Source organism: Ochotona princeps, chromosome 2 (assembly GCF_030435755.1).
Source record: "Ochotona princeps isolate mOchPri1 chromosome 2, mOchPri1.hap1, whole genome shotgun sequence".
Taxonomy (NCBI): Eukaryota; Metazoa; Chordata; class Mammalia; order Lagomorpha; family Ochotonidae; genus Ochotona; species Ochotona princeps.
This window is the reverse complement of record NC_080833.1, coordinates 56781425-56802102: the sequence shown is the minus strand read 5'-3', so window position 1 is coordinate 56802102 and position 20678 is coordinate 56781425. Positions and strand designations below refer to the sequence as shown.

The 20678-nt window shown below is 35.7% G+C and overlaps 1 protein-coding gene across 1 annotated transcript; it reads left to right on the top strand.

Annotated features, from left to right (window-relative positions):
• The first annotated feature begins 394 nt into the window (after positions 1-394).
• RPE65 (retinoid isomerohydrolase RPE65) lies at positions 395-18938 on the top strand. Its single transcript, XM_004588764.4, has 14 exons — positions 395-530; positions 1615-1697; positions 3581-3731; positions 5694-5801; positions 5904-6045; positions 8585-8732; positions 9860-9941; positions 10181-10313; positions 10408-10547; positions 11141-11270; positions 16375-16489; positions 16584-16678; positions 16782-16893; positions 18410-18938. Exons 1-14 carry the CDS (start codon positions 520-522, stop codon positions 18559-18561), a joined length of 1602 nt encoding a protein of 533 aa, XP_004588821.1. The 5' UTR covers positions 395-519; the 3' UTR covers positions 18562-18938.
• The last annotated feature ends 1740 nt before the right edge of the window (positions 18939-20678 follow it).

The window sequence follows — 20678 nt, the reverse complement described above, 5'->3', positions numbered from 1 at the left end:
ATTGAACACTTTGCTAGTTTCTCCTTGCCCCATAAAGTGATAAGATCTATGAAGACAACAGCCATTTCTATCCAGTCCAAAGATAATGTATAACACATATTTTTCAATGCATGTGAATTAATAAATTAATTAGTGAATAATGGTGAAAACAAAGACACAGAGGTAGTAGGGGAGGTGGATGCCAGAGAATGGTGCCAGGTTCCAGTGGGGTGACTTGGATCAGCTCAGGCCTGTTGCTAGCCACTCCCACACAGCTCCTTTCTTTCTAATCCACTTCTCATTCTTTTTGGGAAAGATTGAGGTCTCTGGAAAACAGTCAAAAAAACTGTTATGGGAACAGCAAGTCCAAGTAAAGCTGAAACATGGGAGGCTCTGAGTTCTGAAAGCCACTTCTGTTTCCTTTCCCTCAGCTGAGGGGGCAGGGAGGGGAGAATTCGAAGGCGTATAAAAGCCTAGCTGAGGACTTGTTTCTTCATTCTGCAGTTGGTGCGAGAACTTTTGATCCTCCACTTACAGAAAATGTCTATCCAGTGAGTATCTCTGGGAAATTTTTTAAACTCCATGGTGATGCCATTATGTGGTCAAGGGACAATTTCAAGAGCTCCTCATGAGAAAGCCTTGATGGACAGTCTGTTCTCCAAAGACCTGGGCATCTTGCTGAGGGGAATGTCTTTCTATTTATATACTATGGCAGACATCTAGAATTGAGATCTAATTTATGGTGAGATCTGTGGGACTTATACTGAAGCTCATCAGCAGTTAGAAGCACAAAGATCAGGCAGACATGGGTCCCACTTCTCACCCAATCATTTCCCATGGGCAAATTACTTAACTTTTTAAAAATCTTGATTTGTCCTTTTATATAAACTTGCACAGCAACAATACTTATCCTATTGTGTTATGAGCTTTAAATATCATACAAATTCTTCCAGTACATCGTACATGACATGTGTTAAATAAAAGATAATTGCTCTAAGGTGGGAGTCTAATAAGAATTCTCACTCTAAGAATTTATACCATGGAGCCAAAGTGAGGTGGTAGGAAATACTCAAAAATATGGAATCTAAATATTTTATGCCTTTTTATAAAATACTGTAGTTATTAGGGATTGGTAAAGAAATGAAATGATGGGAAGAAATAGTATAATATAGGTGGATTATGAATAATAAAGTATCTGACCCAAAATGCAGCCATCTCCCAACACTCAGCAGAGGAAGGAGGCAAGAAAAAACAATGATGCAGCCAGCTGAGAATATTGGTAAAGCTGAGTAACTATGGAAAGGGTTCTATCTGGTGTTTACATTCAGAAAGAAAAGTAATAACCATTAGCAGATTTGTGTTCAAAGCATGGGACAATCAGAGAGGGTAAGATGAGGTCCACTGTGACAGATGACATTAAAAAGGGACGATTTCCTCTAATAGGAAAGGAGCACTGAGCTGATCTCCCTTCCACACCTGAACATGCTCTTCTCCCTCTAAACCCCCTGTGCTCCCCCCTGGAGTCCAAGGCTGGCTTTGCTGAATTGACATGGAGCAAAGAAAGACCTTCCCTCATAGAGTGCTCTGTCTCCTCAGACTCCTGTGAGCTCCTTCCTCCTTATTGTACCATTTCAGAGTTGAGCATCCTGCTGGCGGTTACAAGAAACTGTTTGAAACTGTGGAAGAACTGTCTTCACCACTCACAGCTCATGTCACAGGTTGGTCCTGCCATCTTGAAGCCCTTTTCTTTTTCTGTTGAGGTCCCTGTCACTCAGTAACTCACTCAGTGTTGGTCACCCTCTGGGATGCAGGAAGAGGAATGTGGAGGGGCCAATTTTTTATTCCAAGAACTGATTTCCCCTCATTTACTTTTACTTCATTTCTGTAATGTAGAATAATGCAACTTAGCTGGGATACCTTAATGACCAGCACCAGACCTTTGTCATCTTCATACCAACAGAGTCTATGCCTAGTACATAGTAAATGTCCTATAAATGTCTATTTCACTAGTGTCTGAATAATCTGGTAATAGTACATTGAAGGTGGTGGAATTCATGCCAATTTTGTTGTAAGAGTGTTGATTATGAAGTTAATAAGAATACTGGTGTTACAGCTGTATTATTCCGTGAATTCCATAAATAACCTAAATTTTCTGAGCTCTATTATTCCGTGAATTCCATAAGTAACTTAAATTTTCTGAGCTTCTCCTACCTAAAACCAAAATTTAACTAATCAGGATATGGTGAGATTATAAGGTTAGATGAGGCAATATGAATAGAATGATCCACTCGATAACCAGCACAAAATGATCAAATGATATGGGTTGTCATTGCACAGAGACACTATATGGTCCACATAGTGTCTTCACTTGGTGCAATGTAATATTACAGGAATGGTTAATGCCTTGGCAAACCTAATTTTTCATAGTTTCTTCTTCTAAAGAATAGAAAAAATGAGGCAAATATTTTCTCAACTGGATTCTGATGTTCCGCATCTAACCACTAGCATTACATTGCATCTTTTAGTTCACCAATGCCTTTTACATTTCATACCTTGCCAACCACAATTTGTAATTTATTTGTTTAAAAAATGTGGTAAAGATTCAGCAAATACTTCCAAATTCTGTAGCTAAAAAGGCACAAAACTATCTTGTGCACCCCTCATTTTACAGATGAGAAACCTGAGGCCCAGAGGTTCATGCTGGGAACTAGCACCCAGGTTCCCAACATTCAGCCTCAGTGCTTATGTTACAGAAGATGGAATTTAATCTGGACAGTAGTTCGTGCTCTCAGCAACACAGTTCTTAATTTTAAAAAAACAATATTCCAGTTGCTTTATTAAACGGTTTCTTTTATAGATGTATTATTTTTAATGTCTTGGTCCTCACTCCAAATCGATCTTTCTACATTTCAGACTATTACAATATACCAAGAAATTAGAAATTCTTTTTATAAGTGAGCTGTCACAAAAAAATGTGACATATATGAATGAAATGGACATTTGCGATTTGAATATTATTTATAACCCTTGTCTACAATCCTGAGAAACTGTGGTTTTTATACTTCCTACTTGTTGAGCTCCTTTAGTGGAGAGTCAAGCTTGTGACTATAAAGTAAACTGAAAGTATGTCATTGAAAAATTGTAAGAAAAATAAGAAAGAAATGGTACAGGAAGAGTAGGAAGAAGGGTTGGAGGAAGGGAAAGTGGGAAGTATCATTATGCTCTTAGAATTGTATACATGAAATACATGAAATTTGTTATGTTGTAAAAATCAATAACATTTGGAATAAATATTAGAATGTGATTTTTAAAAAGTAAGCTGACCAGAGGCGAATGGGTTTGCATCTGGGGGAACTTAATTATGGAGACATACCATTCATTTGAAGTTGCTTTTGCTCATTCCTTCCAGTTCTTTGTCCATGTTCTGAGGTGTTGCACGTTTTCTGCTACTTGGCCTCCTAATGAAAACAACAGACATCCTGCCAGCTTTTCAAAAAGGTGCTGGCTAGTCAGAATGCTAACAAGTACTTTGTCTTCCCAGGACAAGTGTAGTCCAAAGGCAGGGTAATAAGCAATGCTCTGTGTCTCACCTTCACCGCAGGCAGGATCCCCCTGTGGCTCACGGGGAGTCTGCTTCGGTGTGGGCCAGGACTCTTTGAGGTTGGATCTGAGCCGTTTTACCACTTGTTTGATGGGCAAGCCCTCCTGCACAAGTTTGACTTCAAAGAAGGACACGTCACCTACCACAGAAGGTAAAGGAGTACTAGGTCCACTTCAGGAGATCTAGTTCCCTAGGCAGTGCTTTAAAAACGCCTGTACCCAACAAGAGACATGTAATAAGGGGAATTCCAAAAGCTTGTGTAATTATATTTTAAATTAATATTTAATTTGGTTAAAAATATTTGGTACATGCATAGTTTTTTCATCATATACATTTGCCATGAACTTTTTGGAGACTCTTCATATATGCATCTACTTCTCAGAATCTCCTGGGGCTGGTGTATTTGTACGGACACTTGGAACACCACTCACTATAGGACAGAGAAGAAAATAAGAATGAGAGGTTTGGGGTCTGATATACTTGACTTCTAATCCTGAATCCACCAGACATCACTCTCCCATGTGGGTAAACTTTTGCAAGAAGTTAATTCTCCTATTCTTTGTCATATATTAAATGGGACAAATAATCAAATCTGCCTCATAAGTGCTACAAAGACTCAAGGGAAACAGTAGCAAGAACAAAGAAAACACTCTGTAATAGCAGAAGTCATTTTCACAGTTATTGTTGTTATAATTAGGACCACTGGCTACCTTGTTTCCTTTGTTTTTTATATGCAGAAAGGACTAGAAAGAAGAAAGGGATGTCACAGAGGAAGGAAAGACCAAGTGTGGTGTGTCACGGTGTCACCAGGATCAGAAACATTCTAAAAAAACACTGGTACTGAAATGCCAACTGTACATTCAGGAGCATCATGATAATGATATTGTCTGATGCTTCAGCATTCAGGTGGCTTCAAAGGTTTGTTGATCACCACATCAATCGGGCATTTTGGATTAAAAATCAGAAGGAAAAGTAAATGACAATCTAAAATAATCTGAAAAACTTGGGCTATAACAGAAGAGAAAAAGTTGTGTCAAAACAAAAATTTAGCTATGAAGCAGTTTGGCATTCAGATAATTCTTTCACATGTTTTTAGAAGACCTTAGCACCTGTTCATCTCTGTTAAAGTGAAAAATCAGATTTTAATTAATTCCCCACATGAGAAATCCTAGACAATGTATGCCAACTACTATCAGGTATGATTCAGTAGACATGCCTGTACAAGAGATTAAATCAAGATTACCTACTTTATAAATTAGCAAATTAGATGTATGATTGATAAAACAGGAAAGAACAGTAGGAGATTTAAAGGAATTCAACCTGCCACACTGTGTCCTATAACTGTTGATTCAGGATAGGTGATAGACAATGGGTTACTGGAAGCAGAGGATCTATACGAGTTTCCATGGGGTTGTATGGGATAATATGGAAGATTTACATTGTCTGACTGTGGACAACTTGTGTTCTAGTCTGGCCTAGCAACATAAACAAATCATGTAATTTCTCTAAACCTCAAATTCTTCATTTGCCACTCTGTGAGGGTTGGAAGAGTTAAATTTAGGTGCCTGCCTTGTGCTGCTGTGGGTCAAGCCTTTACAGCAGTATCCCATGTGAGAGTATCAGTGGAAGGCCTGGCTCATTTGCTTCCAATCCAGCTTCCTTCCAACGTGCTTCAGAAAACAGCAGAAGACGACTCGAGTATTTGTATCCTGGCCACCACTATCAGAGACCAGGATGGAGTTCCCAGCACCTTGCTTCAGCCTGGCATTGACATGGTTATTTCAGCCATTGGGGGAGGGGGTGGTAAGCCAGCAAATGGAAGGCATATCTGTCTTTCTCTCTTTTCTTCTCTCAGTCTCCACACTGATGTTGCTCTGCATTTATAAATAAATAAATACTTAAGAAAGGAGAAGAAATCAAATTTAAGCTCATGGCTCACTGCTTCTTTCCCCCTTGGTGACCTCAGAAAAGGGCACTGAGAATATCCTTTATTTTGTGTTATGGATTTATGATTCTGTTTTAATTATGTCACATACCCTGTCCATTCTAAGCTCTATGAGCATTGCTGATTATCTCTGTATATGATTCTTTCCTGTTTCTCAACTTCCTTCAGGTTTATCCGCACCGATGCCTATGTACGAGCAATGACTGAGAAAAGGATCGTCATAACAGAATTTGGCACTTGTGCTTTCCCAGACCCCTGCAAGAATATATTTTCCAGGTTAATGAGACCCAACTGAAAGTTATTAAAGACATTTTGCATTTAACTTTTTTTCTTATGACTTGAAAGGCAATGAGCTAAAAATTTCATTTGCTTCTTCAGGTTTTTTTCTTACTTCCGAGGAGTAGAGGTTACTGACAATGCCCTTGTGAATGTATATCCAGTGGGAGAAGATTACTATGCCTGCACAGAGACCAACTTCATTACCAAGATTAATCCAGAAACCTTGGAAACAATTAAGCAGGTAGGACAGCATGCTCAGGTAGCAAACTCAGGAAATTAAAATTTGAAACTTAAAATTGAGTTAACTATGGAACTTGTAGAAAGAATGCAAAAGCCATGTCATCCGAAGTTTCAAATCCTTGCTTTGCACCAACTTCTAATGATGTTACATAGCACGAAGTCTGCTTTTTCATCTATGTTTTAGAAATTTATATGGGCTGGAAAGAAAATATTATCAAATAGATGACATCTATGCATTTGCACATAACTCACATATTGATTAATTTTAGTAGAACAGAACTTGTGCTAAATATAAGAAATACCTCAACAAATATTGGCACTTGGCAACATATTGCCCTTGCCCTTCATGTTTTTCATAGGCTAATGTGAATCTGGTATATACAATGCTCAAAACCTTATAGTTATTAATATTGAAAACTTTATAAACCATACTTCAAGGCAAAATAATTTTAGGCATCAATTTTTCCTTTCTTTTAAACTCATTAAAAAAAATAAATATTTTTTAAACTGGAGTAACATAGAGCAAAATATCAGAAATACTACAGGTTGACAGAATTTTGCTCAAAATTTAGGCAATCTCAATAGAGTGTTTTAAAAATAGGACCACGTTTTCAATCAATGTTATTAAGCCAAGCCTGTTTACAAAACATTCTTCTTATCCACAAGAAGCTTAACATTTGATAGGTAAGCCAAAAATACACAGAATTTTATATGATGCAAAATGATACAAGGACTGTTTGAGGACGGAAAACTAAGATGGTCCAGATGAAAAAGAGATTGTTCCTGAAACTAGGGATATTAGGGTTGTTAGATCAAAGAAGGTTCAAAAGACTTGTATTTCAGCTGGAGGATAAAGGAGACATGCACTTTGGTGATCCTGGATAAAACATTCTAGATGAAGACAATAACATGACAAAGGGCATAAAGGTGGGAAAATAAAGGCTTAATCTGCAGGTAGTGTCTAGACTTACAAAATTTCTTAATAGAAATGCTAGTGTCGTTGTGCAAGAAATGACTGCACTACGGGAATTGCCTCACATGTGGCAGATATTAGGAGTGCTTGGCCCCATTCATTAAATGTCAAGCACATTCTCCACCACGGAACAAACCAAAATACCTCTGCCATTTTCAACTCTTCCAGTGAGGGGTGTGTGACAGTAGACACACACACACACACACACCCTCAAGAAATCATCAACCATATGCAATGCCAAGGGACACAGAAAAGAGGATAAGAAGAAAATAAAAGCTTGATTAATGATCTAAAAGTGTTTAATAAGATATTTAAACAACAAGAACCTACTGAAGGGTTTATGAAAGTGGTAGAAGCAGAGCTGTACTGTAGGATATCAAGTAGGAAGCCATGTGTGAGCTTCTTGTTTAAAGAACTGAATTTTGAAACCATTAATTTCTTGTGGCAGTAAATTCATATACTAGTTACATATTACATTAATTGGACATATAGAAGCTACAGTGCAGCTCCAGAATAAATTTAGTTAGGAGTCACATTCCATCATGAGAATTGCATCTTGATTCTATATTAAATATATTTAATTATATGATAACAATTTAATATTATATATTATTATATTATTGTTATACTGGCTAATATAAATATGTGCATAATAGATTAATTTATATTGCATATAAATATTTATTATTACATATGACACATCATATATTATAATATTATTCTACATGATACTATATTATACATTATAATTTAAATATGTTTCTAATATAAATCTTTTAATATGAATGTGAAATATATTAATTAATATAAATATTAAATATATGTATTTTGAGATTTCACCTGTTTACCACTATGGAAATAGCCTCTTAGCTGGATCTTGCCTTCAGCCTCATTTTCTTAAATAGAGTTTCCTCAATGCAGCAGAAGCAGTTTCTCTAAAATTCAGGAAGAATTGTGGACTTAAGAGGCGGCTTATTATGCACCCAGCCCTATATGGGAGAGCCTGCTAATACACCTCCTGAAAGGCAGTAAATCCTTGGGTTGCTGCCATCTACATGGCAAACCTGGACTGAGTTCCCAGTTTCATCTTAGTCCAGGCCCATTCATCACAAACATTTGAAGAATGAATCAGTGATGGGAGATTCTCTCTGTCTCTCCCTCTCTCTCCCTTTCTCATCCTCTGTGTCTTTTCTATGCCTTTTAAATTAAAAAGAGAGAAAGAGAGAAAGAAAGAGAGAAAGAGAGAAAGAGAGAAAGAGAGAGAGAGAGAGAGAAAGAAAGAAAGAAAGAAAGAAAGAAAGAAAGAAAGAAAGAAAGAAAGAAAGAAAGAAAGAAAAGAGGGAGGACAGGCAGGAAGGAAGGGAGGGAGGGAGGAAGGGAGGGAGAAAGAAACAAAGAAAGAAAACATAAAGGGGATAAAACCCAAGCAGATGGAAGGAAAGACAATTGAAGGAAAGATAATTGCACTTCAAATGGGAGTTCAAGACATAATGGTGTGTCAGGTCTAAGGTCAAAAGTTAACGTAATATTTCTCTTGACAAGGATGACATTTGCTCTCCTTCCATAGGTCGATCTTTGCAACTATGTCTCTGTCAATGGAGCCACTGCTCACCCCCACATTGAAAGTGATGGAACGGTTTACAACATTGGTAATTGTTTTGGGAAAAATTTTTCAATTGCCTACAATATTGTAAAGATTCCTCCATTGCAAGCAGGTGAGTTTATCAATGTTTCTTCTTAATGAAACATTCAGTATTATGGGCAAGTCACTGAAAAGACATGATATCCAATTGGAATATCAGAATAGCATTATATGAATATTTAAACTATGTTCAGACACAATTGCCCTCATCCCTATAACACAGAAAAAGATGAAAACAAGGAAGTAAAATGAGCAGATTGTCAAGTTCTGTTCCGTGACACTCAAAGATCTACTGTATGTGATCACATATAATTTAGATTCAAACCATCCAGCATTCATTGAACATTTACTCATGTCCCAGGCAAAATTATGTTGAACATGTTTGTGAATAACAGTGTACAAGGAAATTTATGAGAGTGTCCCATATTTATCCATCTACTTTCTAAAACTATAGATATATCTATTAATTCTTATTAATATCCTGGAAAAAGAACTTAAACAGGAATTCAGAGTACTCCATTCTCCTTTTGTCCTCTCTTCACTGCCAAACTCACTGTCATCTTAAGGATTATTTGAATTCATTTGGATTTTTTATTAATATCACTTAATACAGGCCATAAAACAGTACCTGCACAAGCAATGTCATCTTAAAACATTCCAAAAATACTAATCTTGAGTCTCACCCTACTCTTAACAACAGGATCCACAATCAGACTTTTTAGAAACTTTTCATGTAATTTTTCTGATGCACACTAAAGACTGAGGGTCACTGATGCAGTAGTAAATGAACTCTAATGTTTATAAGAATTATTTTGCAGCATTATTGACACAAACTCATCTATAATGTCCCTTTTAGGCATCTTAAGACGTTGTAAAAGGCATTTTGATCATATTGATATTTTAGCTTAATCCTCTGACATAAAACCCACATCTAGCTGTTCAAAGATCTGTCTATAGTATACACTGCCTGCCACAACTAGTTGAGTGAACTTTTTCAAATCTACTGCTATTTGGATTTTCCTGGGTGATTGCAATTTCACATGAAATTTCTCTAAGAAATGCAATAACTGAGAAAAAGGAAATAAGCTCTGAAATAGAACAAAACCTGAAAATGTATTTCTTTACTTGTATGAGCTGTTCTAAATGCTTTGTATTTAAAAAAGAGGCTGTCCAAAGCCTTTTAAAACCACTTTATTTCAGACAAGGAAGATCCAATAAGCAAGTCAGAGGTCGTTGTACAATTCCCCTGCAGTGATCGATTCAAGCCATCTTACGTCCATAGGTAACTAGAAGGCCTGCTATGAATCTTCAGGAAAACTCAGCCTTGAACACCTGCCTTGTCTACTTTTAATACCAATCCTGATCACATTATTTTCTCACAGAAAATTAAATTTATAACTAGTTAATTTCCATTGGTACTATTGATTAATGCAACTGAGCATGCATTGTGCACTTTTTTTTTTCTTTTGTGGCTTAAGAATCAGCCCTTCAATTAACAAGCCTATATGTGTTTCTGAACAGTTTTGGTCTGACACCCAACTACATTGTTTTTGTGGAGACACCAGTCAAAATTAACCTGTTTAAGTTCCTTTCCTCATGGAGTCTTTGGGGAGCCAATTACATGGATTGCTTTGAGTCCAATGAAACCATGGGGGTAAGTCAAGTATATGATTGTGAAGAAGGTATGTTTCATAATGTATTCTTTTTCTCCATTTTAAATGCATCAAAATATTTGCCTTGGTTTTTAGGTTTGGCTTCACATTGCTGATAAAAAAAGAAGAAAGTATCTCAATAACAAGTACAGGACATCACCTTTTAATCTCTTCCATCACATCAATACTTATGAAGATAATGACTTTCTGGTTGTAGATCTTTGTTGTTGGAAAGGGTAAGAAAGGATGTAAGATAAATTTCCAGTGCTTATGGGAATTAGGGGGCTTTCACAGAAACACTGCTCTCAGTGTTCAATTTGAATCACACTGAAAAGACAAGATATGTGCAAGAGTCAAGAAATGTAATTGAAAATGTGGTAGTAAGTTTAAGTAAACAGGAAGACAAAGTGAGCGTCAAACTATGGTTATTAATCAAAAACTGATTGGAGTCTATGAACCAGGCTTGAAAATAAAAGCTTCTGTGGTTTGAGAGGTGAACTTAAAATTCACTCAAATTTGACAAGATCTCTGGGGAACCTTGACCTCTGCTCACTGGGATTGGTAGGAGAGGCATGCATTTTTTCAGACCAGTCAAGTCAAGGGAAATATGATGGCCCCTGCCTGAGAGTACATGTGCATGATAAAAGTTTCTTTTTTTTTTTCACCCAGTATGGGAAGCAGGAAATTGATCACTATATCTGTACCATTAGCAATTTCTGGGATGTGGAATAGAAAAAAGGAAGGCACCTGTGCTTTTGAAAAGTGTGAGTCATCATTCTAAAATTCACAATCATCATTCAAGCGCGTGTTTTACTTTTTATTTTTGCAGATTTGAGTTTGTATATAATTACTTATACTTAGCCAATTTACGTGAGAACTGGGAAGAAGTGAAAAAAAATGCCAGAAAAGCTCCCCAGCCTGAAGTTCGGAGATATGTACTTCCTTTGAATATTGATAAGGTAACCCTCTGCTACCTATACTTCAGACTTAATGAAAAGTCTTAAAATTTCAGAGCTGGAAGGAATTTCAGAAATAAACTGATTAAGCTTTCTTTTACAAAAAAAGGAACTAGAACTAAGATGAATGAAGCAACTTTGGCAAAAGTCAATGGCAGCACAACAGGATGATAACCAGATTTTGTGATCATAAATCTGCTCTTCCTTGTCACAAAGGCATTTGTAAAATATACTTTCTCTGTGGTTAGTACAGATCCACTGGTCTTTTTAGGAGCTTTGTCAATAATGCAAATAATTCAACTTGATCAACTTCGAAATTCTAGAGAATGAAGCATCAAAAATTTATTTCAAAAAAGGATTCCATTGTTTTGTTTCCTACATATCTCCTGAAAATATCACCTGAGAATAGACATATTCAGTATCATTAGATAATCATATCATTTTACTATGTCTTCTCTACATCCAGTCATTGTCTTTTTAAAACATCAGAGTAACATCTAGAATTTCTAATATGATGGAAATGCCAGTCACGATCATGAAATAGAATTTTCACATTTAAATACATGACCATCAATCCTTTTTATGTTGATCTGATCCTAGTTGCACACAAGGGATTGTGGCAGCCGAACAGTTTAAAACACATTCTACCAATGGCTAAGCTCAAACATCGTAGAAAATAAATCCAACTTAAAAGCAGATACTATCTCCCTTAAGTTTCCAATCTTAATATTTCTGTGGTTTAGAACTGAGGGATCATAAAATACTTATCAGCTGAGTTGATTGTTCTTCAGAAGCTCTTATTTTGTTCATAAAATCACAGTCATCTTCAAATTAAAGGAATAAACTTCATTATCCACATTCCAAAGCAAAAAAAAAAAAAAAAAAAAAACGGGGGATGGATTTTTCTAAATGGGTAGCCATCATTTCCTGAAGAAAATCACCCAAGTATAGATTTATGAAAAATGTCTAATGTTACCCTAATCCTCACTTTCTCTTTCTTCCAACAGTTAGACAGTAGCTGCTACAACCAGTATCACACTGGTTATTTTAGTGAAAACGTAAAAAAGATACACTGCATGTTCTCATGGATACCATGATGAGTCAGGAATATAAAGCATGAGAAGAGAACCATGAGAGGGGTAAACTGACTTATCTAATCAGAGAATAGAATCATCATGCTTGCTCAGGAGGATGCATAAAACACAGCTATTTCCATATACGCAATTATTGCAGAGCAAGTGAAGACACGAAAAATCGTTAGAGGAGAGACAGAAGTTGAGAAACAGACAGGCAAACAGAATTGGCTGCAGTTCAGCTCATTGGAAGCAGTAATGTAACTGGGGTAAGGAGCTATGAAACGCGGTAGCTAATCTTGGAAGGCCTCAGGTCAGGCTAAGAAGCTTGCACTTTTTTGCCATGTAATGAGGACACAATGAAGATTTGTGAGTAGAAGAAAATCTACTACTATTGGTACAGAAATCATGGCAAGATACCCAAAATTAGATTTTGGAATAATTTTTTTCTAAGTGAAACATTAAAAATGTCCTTATTTTGGAAATGAGGCACTTGATAGTCTTGAAGGGAAAAAAATAATAGCCAAACACAATATCCTAAGAAATTCTCTCATGCAGAAAGTAGTAGAAAAATTATGCGCAGAGTATAGCAGAAAAGAGAAGCCACAGAAAAGAAACAAAAAGAAAGGAAATTACAATCCAGAAAATAATGACATCCGTGTTAGAGTGGGAGAGAGTTTTAGCTGTGTCCATTACTGTAGACAAGCTATATAGGATGAAGACAAAGAACCAGATGCTAAATCTAGCGACCCTACCAGAGAGTAGAGTGAGAGGCAGAAATCAGGCATGAAGACATTGAAGGTAAGTTGCTGGTGAGTATGTGCGAGCAGTAACCAAGTCTATACTTGAAGATACTTGGCATGAAAGAAAACACCTCAAAATCTTCTGTTAGAGGAAGGAGAGGTAACAGAGAAACCAAGTGAAGGGTAGGAAAGAATAAAGAGGAAAGAGAATATAAGATAATTAAAGTTCCAGTTACTGAGTAAGATAGCAGTCATATTTTCAAAGTTCATATTTTATTATTTTGAAAAGAATGCACATTAAATGTTTAAAAAATTCAGAATGGTGAAGAAAGGAAGTACAGAGAATCTCCCTGAACCACTCACGTCATCTCTCCATTCCATTCCCCTTCACATTGTATTGGCAGCTTTTATCACTATCTTCCTTTGTTGCTACTTGTGCAAAATATAAGAAAATGCAAATATATTAATATATATATTTATGTATTAATTGCTTCACATTTTGCTGTACAAAAGTAACTTTCTACATCTATATCCACTATGAGGATACAAATATAATGTCACATATTTCTTATATGTAGGACCTCATTTATTTATGTATTATTATATTTATTATGTTTGAGATGACAATGTTTTTCATTTATATTATAGTCAAAGGCTCCACCAAGTAAATAGTTCAACAAAATGTGAAACTACCATAGTCTAACAGGAAAATTGGCAAGGGCTAGGAACAACATTGTACTTGCAACAAAACTGATACACACAGTTCTTTCTCTTATTAAAAAATTTAGCACCTCTATATAAGGGAAATAAAAGCTTGTCTTAATACTTAAAAAATGTAGGACAGAGAGAAACAAGCCACCTAAAAACCACATCCATAGTGCATGTAAATACACTTACTGTGTACATGCAGATAAATACATAGATATATTCACATCATTGACGCCTTCCCAACATTGTCATGATTGGTTTCAGTCCCCATTTCACAAATCTTACAAAATCTACTTTTCTATTTACTTCCTTCCTACTATTCCTGCCCTACCCTAAAAATATTCTCCTATTTTTCTCTTAATCCATAGGGACTACTAGAAAAATCCTGTGTATCTGCTTCTTGGAACACTTTCTGTGCCTTCCTTGCTTAACCAAAATCCCAGCCTCTTTTGAAGAGACAGTTTTTTTGCCCAAGTTAGGGATCGAGTCCCTGTTTCTCTTTTCTACTGTCAGACCAATGACCCTCCATCCAGCTCAAAAATTCCCCAAGTTTTTTAATCTCATTTTAAGCAATCAATCATATAGGCAAATAGTCTAAGCATAAATTTTTCTCCCTTCTGGTTCAATGTCACTGTCTTCCCATATCTACTTTTATCTCCTAATTCTTGCTGTTGCAGTATTCATATTGTGAGTCTTCTAATAACACAATCTCTGAGGTTGTTGATCTATTGCTCTGTTCTTGCCTTTCATATCAGCTTCTCCTCTTCCAGAATCACAGCCTTCACCTGCTGATGCCTGTGCTGCTTCCATAACCCGTTTCTCAGACGCATTCTGACAAGCACCCTACAACTTTGAACATCACTTTCCTTAATGCAAAGCCTACCAGCAGCTCCTAACCCATTGCAAACACGAGTTTTTCACTATCTTTCACTCCTTAAGAAATTACTCTCCTTTCTTAAATTCCATGATTAATAATAATCAGCCACATCATGTAGACTTTATTTTTCTTGCTTCTTTCTTACTGTATTATATGCATATGTCAAATTCACAATTTTTTTTGTTTGTTTCTCTAACCACTCCATGTTTATACCTCTGAGATTGAGGAACACAGGACCACAAAACCTGACTGCTGCTATTTCCAATTTCATTTCTTTTCTCATTTTGCTGGTTAAACATTCCATACCACTTTCCTTCAAAATTTTAACACCTCCTACTACAAACATTAATATACAGTTGATGAACATACTTCCTGTGCCTCTGAAACAAATGAAACAACTCACAAGAATCATGGAGTCTTACAATCACATTTACCCACATGCTGGAATCTGTATTCATGTACTGAGTTACCGATTTTTCTAAACAAAACTAATCTCTCCCGTTTTCTCTTACTTACTGAGACTTCACTCTGACCATTTTGTCTCTCTCTCAGATAATTATTCCCCTGCCATTTTCAATAAATCACTCACCTCATGCTCTTGGAAATCTTTCTCATGACAAATTATGCTTCAACTCATTTCTCCTCTTGGAAAGCGCTAGAATATACTCAGTTCCTTATAAAGACATGCTTTAAATTATTCAATACATACTTCCAGCTTCCCCTTGCACTCCAGCTTCCTGTGTATTGCTGTTAACAACACGTCTCCATTTGGATATCCAATAGACATCTCAAGTTTGATGAAGCAAAACTGGAACTTCTTTTCTTCTTCTTCGGAAGGAAGGAAGGAAGGAAGGAAGGGAGGGAGGGAGGAGAAGAAAGAGAGAGAAAGATCCCTGTATCATCTGCAGCAGTTCTCATTTTTTTAATACACCAAACATTACTAGTGTAAATCAAACAGCTTGGTGTCATGCTTGACTTTTCTCTTACTCTCCTGCCTCTTCACCACCCCAGTGTTCTACAAGATACATACTGGCATCCCTGATTTTACCTCGTATCCCTTCTCTTCCTATGGGTGGTTTCAATATGGTAGCCAGAGTAAATGTTTTAAAAATAAATCATAGCATCCTCCAATACCTTCCCATTGCTCACTCATACAGAAAGACAATGTCCTCAAAATAACTTGTAAGGCTCTATACAGTCTTTGTTCGTATTTACATGCACATGCTTGTGTAAAACAAAAATCTTTTAAAATATTCTGTCTAGTGGATTTTCTATATATATTTTTGTTTTAGAATGTGTAACTGCAAGGATTGTTTCAAACAAAATTACAATATAACCTAGCTATAAGAGATAAGTGCACCTCTATTGCTTTGGCATTTGAGGTCTTTTTGTTCTATAGGAAAAAGATATTGTTTTAATTGTTTGCAGAGCACATTTCTCACAGTCCTAAATTCTCCTCAAGGATGATCTCATTTTACAGATGAAAAAAACAAAGAGGTCCCTAGACGTTTTGTGACTTCTCTAGTAATACACAGCGAGGGGTTGACATGGGCACACATTGCCCGTGATGCCTTCATCTATGGTTTTCAGTCTTGTTCTTCTCTATATGTTGACCAAAGAAATCAAGTAAATAAAGCCTGGAATGTCTGCATTTATGGATGCTGAATCTTTTTTTCTGCTGAGGTTTATGCTATCTTCTTTCTTAGGCTGATACTGGCAAGAATTTAGTCACACTGCCCAACACGACTGCCACTGCAATTCTGTGCAGTGATGAGACCATCTGGCTGGAGCCTGAGGTTCTCTTTTCAGGACCTCGCCAAGGTAACAGGATCTTGAGGGAATTTCACACAGGAGGGTACAAGTGCTCCCTTCAGAAGAAAAGTGAGTTTTGCTAAGTATGTGCTCTGTTTTGTAGCATTTGAGTTTCCTCAAATCAATTACCAGAAGTATGGTGGGAAGCCTTATACATATGCGTATGGACTTGGCCTGAATCACTTTGTTCCAGATAGGGTAATTAATCTACCTTACTAACATTAGAACAATGCTTTGCATCATTTGCTAGTTTAAGTAGTGCATATTGACTGTTTTTTTTTTCTTTCTTTCTTATAATCAGCTCTGTAAGCTGAATGTCAAAACTAAAGAAACCTGGGTATGGCAAGAGCCTGATTCATACCCATCAGAACCCATCTTTGTTTCTCACCCAGATGCCTTGGAGGAAGATGATGGTAATGAAACTAGTGGATAGTTCTAAACACTCTTTTTATACGAGTACTGGGTTTCAGTAGGAGGAGTTATTGCAAATTCCCTAATATTCAGAAATTATTCTTTTAGCATGTATAGATGTATAGAAAGATATAACTATGTATATACATACACATATAATTCACACAGATATATTTATATTTTTTGAGAGATAGCAAAAGAGAGCCAGAGAGCACCCACTTGCTGGTTTAACCCCCAAGGGTACACAATGCCCTCAAGCCAGGAGCAAGAACTCCCAATTATTCCAGATGACAGGAAAGAATCTAATTACTTGAGTCATCACCCCGCCCCTGTGGTCTGCATTAGCAGGACACCAGGAATTGAACACAGACACGCTTACATGAAACATGGGCTAAAGCCAGCATCTTAACCACTAGTCTGAATGTTAAACCCAGGAATGTCTTTATGCTATAAATGGAACAGTACAAAGAATTTAAGGCTATTTGAAAATAAATTTCTTCTCATGGTTGGGTTTTATTGATAATCAATGAAACCATCCTGAAACGTCATTGTCTGGATAAGAGAGAATAAGAAGACAAACTGGCAGTATGAAATTTAGATTTTTCCCTTTCTTAACCATGAGATATTTCTTTAAAATGTCAACTTTCTTAAAAGGGAAACTGAGTATTCTAGAAGGACAAAGAGAAGAAAAATGCAAGTTTGTGAGTGCAATTCTGATTTGTTCTCTTAGAAAAGCAAATCTAGATAGGAATACAGAACTAAAGCCTATAGTTCTCTTGTAACACATTTTCCATGAACTTTTAAGATACTTCATGTTCATGAGTTTCAAAAAAATTATACTGTAGTAAATATATCATCTAATTTTATTTTCCATGAACTCTTTGAAGTACCCTCATACAATACTCCATTACAAAGCATCAGTCTCAACTAACCCCTTAGATGATAGAGATAAATTATAATTTGTGGACTTACTATGAGTAGCCATAGAGAAATAAGATGAAGAATTATGGAGCCATGTCATGATAAATTATTTAAATAACTAGTCCATGCAGTCAAAACTTCAAAAAGTTGGTTCTCATTTTGTTTGAGGGAAGTCAGTTTCTAGATGAGTCGTGGAAATCATAGATATTTTATATTCTACTACTTTCAAAGCCTTTTTTATACATATTTTATTTACATTTTTCTGGCTGTGGATAAAGGAGATATATTTCTTTTCTCATGTTATTCTCAGTCATTCAGTAATACTTAGTGAGACCTTACTATGTCCTTGTCAGTGTGGCAGAATATTGAGATAGAACAGCAAGCAAAACAGACCACATCCCTGAAGTCATAGACATGATGTGTTTAAGACTTCTTAGGAAAATCAGACAACAAGTTGAGTCATATGGTATTGTTTGTTTAATCAAGGAAATTTCTCCTAAATTATTTCAATTATGTATAATTATTTCAATGATGTTTAATCTGTGAGTCTTGCCTTCTTTCAGATTCAGTGCTGCCTTATTTATTTCTGATTAACAGGTGTTGTTCTGAGTGTGGTGGTGAGCCCTGGGGCGGGACAAAAGCCTGCTTATCTCCTGATTCTGAATGCCAAAGATTTGAGTGAAGTTGCCAGGGCTGAAGTGGAGATCAACATCCCTGTCACCTTTCATGGACTGTTCAAAAAATCCTGAGCATATTCTAGTAAGATATGTTTTTGGTGACAAAACAAGAAAATATCTTCAGGTCTGCAATCAAAATCAATTTAATTTTAGACGCCTTGTATGTCCTGGTTTTAACTTGCAGATGCACCCAGTTTTGCAATGTTTTACGGAAATCACCGAGTTGAACGAGCAATTCTTTTTCTTTTTTTTTCAAGCACATGCTGAAATCATTACACCTTCTCAGACTATACTTGAAACACTCTTTTGAATCTTTAGCAATCATACAGGTAGGGTATAAATGTGGACTTATCAAACTGCTTTTTATTCTGTTTATAAAAGTGCATTTAAGTACCCTATCTGCTCCAATTAATGTTTTAACATTTAAAGGCAAAATTCTCTACACCTGATTTGCATGTGGCTTTGCTAAGTCAGGCAGTATCATTTAAATGAGCTAATAACTAAATGTCAAACCAAACTACCAAACTTAAAAAGTAATCACAGTAACCGTTTTGTACATATGTGGCAGCTTGAAGAGTCTTAAACTTATAAACTAGTTTTCCTACTTAATATAAACAATATTATTTCTGATTTATAAAGAAACCTATGTGTAGTCACTGAGGCCTGTCAAATATCAAAATGTCTCAGTGATTAAGCAATATATTAAAAGCATGTGAATATCAAAGCAAGTGCATGTAATGACTTTTGTGAAATATAGAGCATAAATACTTACAAATATATCTATTAATAAACTGATCGTGAAGTAACAGTGGGGGGTTTTGTTGCCACTTCTCTTTAATGATAGTTAAGAACTCTGGAATCTCCTGACTGGAAAAAAGAACATATTACATCATTAACATCCAGTATTAATACTTTTAACTACTTTAATTTTTAAATTATTCCTTTATGTCCTACAGATTATAGGAAATGGATATTGGTAAGGAATGATATTTGGTTTCTTAACATTAGTATCTTTGCTATGCTCAAAAGCATTACATATAATATTGAAGATGATCAGCCTCACTTTTCAATAGGTAATACTAGTTTGAAGACACAGACACATCTATGTGATTTCTTCATTTACAGATGCAAATTCATGCTTTAAGATTAGAAACATTGACTAAAAATACTTTTCAATAGAAATATAAAGATATAAAAGATAGAAATTGTAAATTAATATCAAAGATTTAAGTAAGTATTATAACTGGATACAATTTTTCTGCACAACTTTTGCCCCTGTAAATTTTTAATAAGATACTTATTTCTATACTTATATTCCATGAATAAGACTATAAATCTCCCCTCTGCCAAAAAAAAATATATATAGAGAGAGAGAGAAGTTAAAGGTAACAGGAGACTGTCAGAAAATTACATGACACCATAAATCAATATTAGTTCATTATTTTTTGTCTGTAGGCATGGCATATGAAAAGAATTCCACAAAGAGAGCCATCTGCCTTTTATTTTTAAAACTGTAAAATTAAATTACTGAAAAATGGCTAAGCTTTAAGCCTGAGGTCACTGAATAGAAAAGAATTCCTACTCTGGCCACTTTCTACATTTTTCAATCAACCAATCTTTTCCTGGCTCCTTTCTATTCATTTTCCAGGATGCAAGTGTTACAAATGAGGGTGTATATATCATCTCCTGTGTTGATAGTTGTCTGATATCAGAGTGTGAAGAGGGAAAGAGGCATATTTAATGGTTATAATGTTCTACAGATACAATTGCACCAAAATTGGGATTGTTCATATAATCACTGATAATATTCCATAAATATGACTTAGAAGTTGCTTTTCAAATTCAAAGCTAGAATCTAAGTTTCAACATTGGACATTTAAGTCAGTCAAGAGCTTAACTTGAAAACTCATGTTGAGTAAGTTAAAAAAACTTGCTTTCTAGGATACCTTACCTATCTGAGGAATTAGAGAACTGTCCCACTGGTAAATAAATGAGTCTAGTTTAAGGAAAGTAATTAAATTAAGCTATATACATCAATCTGCTAATAAATACTTGTTTGGGAAACAATAAGTATACAATCAATAATTTTTCCATGTTGGTTATATTTTTCACAGCCAAGGGAAAGAGCTAACAAAATTTTAAGACGATATCAAGAAATAATTGATAACTGAAAATGCTCATGACAATTT

Bases quoted from the DNA above. Each gene is read 5' to 3' on its own strand.
- RPE65 (XM_004588764.4), top strand. The intron at 10,548-11,140 runs GTAAGAAAGGAT...TTATTTTTGCAG, and splicing joins GATCTTTGTTGTTGGAAAGG to ATTTGAGTTTGTATATAATT. The intron at 16,490-16,583 runs GTAACAGGATCT...TCTGTTTTGTAG, and splicing joins CTTTTCAGGACCTCGCCAAG to CATTTGAGTTTCCTCAAATC.